Source organism: Musa acuminata, chromosome BXJ3-7 (assembly GCF_036884655.1).
Source record: "Musa acuminata AAA Group cultivar baxijiao chromosome BXJ3-7, Cavendish_Baxijiao_AAA, whole genome shotgun sequence".
Taxonomy (NCBI): Eukaryota; Viridiplantae; Streptophyta; class Magnoliopsida; order Zingiberales; family Musaceae; genus Musa; species Musa acuminata.
In genome coordinates, this window is record NC_088355.1 from 31,597,501 (window position 1) to 31,600,838 (window position 3,338).

Sequence of the window (3,338 nt, forward strand, 5' to 3'; positions counted from 1 at the left end):
GCATGTAATTTTATCTTCATCAGCATATAAGTTTAATTAATCTGCTAATAAAGAAAGGAACACCAGGTCCCCACATCTAAAAGTCATAATATTTAATGTGAGCATATACAGTAAAGAAGTTTGATTTCTAATTTTATAAAGTAACAAGAATCACATTATCTTGAATCTATCTTCTATAAATCATCTAATTAAAAGTCTACAAAAAAATTAGCTTTGGAGATTTCAGAAAATATATAAGAATGTGAATATGAAATGGCTTTCATTACTCGCCATTGGAGAGAAAAGGACCATGGAGCCAATCACAAATATTTGGGACCATACAACACTACTACTGGAAGCTACATAGACAACTCATCATATATCTAGAATATGGATATGGTCTCCCAAAAATTAGACACTATTAAAGAAGGCATTTGATTACCAGTGATGGAATTATTTAATTTAGTTTCTAGGGATTAGGTTGGACAATGCTTCTTATACTCATTCCTATATCTCGTGAAATACATGGGAGATAACCAAAGCAGTCTGAGAGGAGAAACTATACCATTCATAGTAGCACCTCATGCACATAGCATGGCCACAATTTGGCAACACAACCTTGCCGTTCGTCTCCATGCAGATACCACACTCTTCCTCTCTCTCAACATCTATCTCTGAGAGTTGCTGCTTGTCATCATCTTCTCTTCTCCTATACCTTTCTACACAGATGGATTTTTGCTTTTTATCTTCCATATCAGTTATCCCTTTTTGCAGTTGTATCAAAGAAGGGAAAATCACCCCTGTACATAAACAACCCTTCAAAAATTTAGAGCTACAATATTCATACCATCAGGATGGAAACTATCAAGTTTAATACAAGCTAATAAGTTTACCGTAAAACTCTTTCATACTTGCTTTCCTTTCTTGGATAGACATTGTGGTTTTTCCATCAACATAAACCTGCATAGCAAAATGTTACTAGATAGAGGAAAAATCAAGGCAATAAGAACTGAAAAAATTACCAATGTAGGTCTAAGGCAAATTAAAAGCTGGACACGTCAACCTTATATATCAGAACTCTCAGCAGACCAAGAGCCCCTGCAAGGCTACAGTCTGTCCATTGCACCAGAAAAAGAAATAAGTGTGCAGCTGGGCTATATGACATTCGCATCTGAAGACAAGCACCATCATATTCCCTTGGAAAATCTGAAGCTCTGCACCTTAACAAACATTAGATGTTGTAATGTGGAGACAGCAGCAAATACAGAACATCTGTTATTCACTTCATTTACCAGGGCCTAATTATGTTGAAGGTTGTAGTTTTGCTATTTATAATCGTTTGAATTCAAAGGCTAAGGATGCATGCAAGTGAAAGCTTGTCACTCGTCACCGAGAAAATGAAAGTTAAGTAAAAAATCAGTGAGAATAAATAAAAGCAACATGGAGAAATACATCCAGCAATTAGATTTTCAGATTCGTATTAACCACAATATAAGAATCCAAAATGACATGCTAAACACAGACACAAACTAAAATGGATGTACAATAGTAATAAATCAGAAATAATTAGAATATGAAGTTCTCAATGTTATTTTTACAAGAAGCAAGAAAAGCTTCTGGATTACCAATTTCCAATTTTCTTTTTAAGAGGTTGAAATTGACCTTGGGATCTCTACTAAATTGGGATCAGCCAAAAATATATTGAAATAAGAACTTCCAGAAACAACAGAGCTAAATGTCACAGAAACTTTCAGAAACCCGAAAACTAGAAGTCACACAGAGAAAAAAGCACTTACACTAGCAAGGAATGAAGCTTTAAACCAGCATTGAGACTTGTGCTAAGCACTAAACCAAACAATTGAATAACTTTTCACCTTAACGTTCCATTTAATCAAGTGCAATTCATGACAAGATATGGTTAAGACATCAGAAAGTAATGATGGTCAATAAATTAACGTGACTCATGGCAATGATATGAAACTAAATATGAATAAAGTATCGAGATAAACTTTACTGGTCATCATCATCTAAAGAAACTTCACAAGGTACATCCTTTCTCACAAATACTCCACACAGATATGCCATTATTACTCCCTTCAGAACGAAAGCCTCTTAATTAGCAAAAGTTGAACTAAGAATTAACTTCTCCTTCGTTAAACACCTTTCACATGTAGCGGCGGGGGGCAGTGGAGCATTTCCTTTACTGTTTTAGAATAGTGTTTTCCAACAGCAGCTAAATAATTAACTCAGAATTTCAATATCCAGACGAAGGCAGCTACTTTATAGTCGATAAATGTCATCGCACAATTACAATCAGTGTGTTCTATTGAATTATGAAGACTCAATCCGGAGCACAACTAAAACTTACCGTGTCCGAAAAAAAGATACAAAGATTCTGATTTCAAGAGAAGGGTAAAATAGAACACCTCAAATCTACCCTGTAGTGCAGAACTGCTCACATTTCGGCATCAACAATTAAATACACCAGACCAAGAATCAGTACTATTCATAAGAAAACTACCAAGATTAGCATGCAGATTTTTCTAAATACTATCAAAAAGAAAACCAGAAAACATCTTCGTACAAATTACACTCCAAAAGAATAGGAAATTTCCTAAAGAAGCTACTTTGGTTTCAAATATTACCCAATGATCCAACAACGTCTCATATTCCTAGTAAGAAGACCGGGACGGCAGGATCCGGTGGCAGATAAGTCCACTTACAGTGAGTTGGCGTGCTGGATGTCAGCTTCGAGGACTTTGAGGGAGTCCTTGAACGATTTCCGCATGGAAACGAGGAACATCTGAGCCGGAAATCATCCAGCAGCGATGCGAAACCCTGACCCTATCCCGCCTCCTGGTCTCCGCCGAGACTCCAATTCCTCGTCCCGCCAAACCCTAGCGAGCTCTTCCTCCTCTTCACCCTCCCTCTCTCTCCCTGTCCCTCTCCCTCTCCCTCTCCCTCTCGCGTTCGTTCCTTTAGACGGGGAGTAAACTGTGACACGACCGAGCGAAGAAAAGGTTTCCTCCACGCCACGTGGACGGAGCAGGCTTCGTGCGCGTCTGTGTTAGATTAAAGTGGACCGCAACGAGCACCAGCGTCTTAATTCGACGGAGGACAGATTCGACTCGCGGGCCCCACGGCACGAAAAGTTGGCATTGGTAAACATCGAGGCCGTAGAAGAAGCTCGTTGGTTCTTCCTGTGCCCCTCGAACACGATAAAATTAAAGTGCCCTTTTGGGTTCCTCGAGCGTACGCTATCCAACCGTTCAAATAATATATGTAACCAAAATGTCGTTTTAGCCGACACTACTAAGACATGAAACGGAGGGCTCATTCGATCACGTTGTCGGTCATTG

At 38.6% G+C, this 3,338-nt stretch overlaps 1 protein-coding gene across 2 annotated transcripts in view; it reads right to left on the reverse strand.

The window, feature by feature from the left end:
* LOC135641979 (E3 ubiquitin-protein ligase AIRP2-like) overlaps positions 1-2,931 on the reverse strand; it is a 4,034-nt gene extending 1,103 nt beyond the window's left edge. Inside the window, exons 1-4 of one of the 2 annotated variants that reach the window (XM_065157683.1) lie at positions 2,703-2,931; positions 1,043-1,199; positions 873-939; positions 545-779 (exon numbers count right to left, since the gene is read on the reverse strand). In XM_065157683.1, the coding sequence (XP_065013755.1) occupies positions 545-779; positions 873-939; positions 1,043-1,199; positions 2,703-2,782 (539 nt within the window). In that variant the 5' untranslated portion in view covers positions 2,783-2,931. The remainder of the gene's footprint in view (positions 1-544; positions 780-872; positions 940-1,042; positions 1,200-2,702) is intronic. The other variant, XM_065157684.1, reaches the window with a different exon arrangement.
* Between the last annotated feature and the right edge of the window lie 407 nt (positions 2,932-3,338).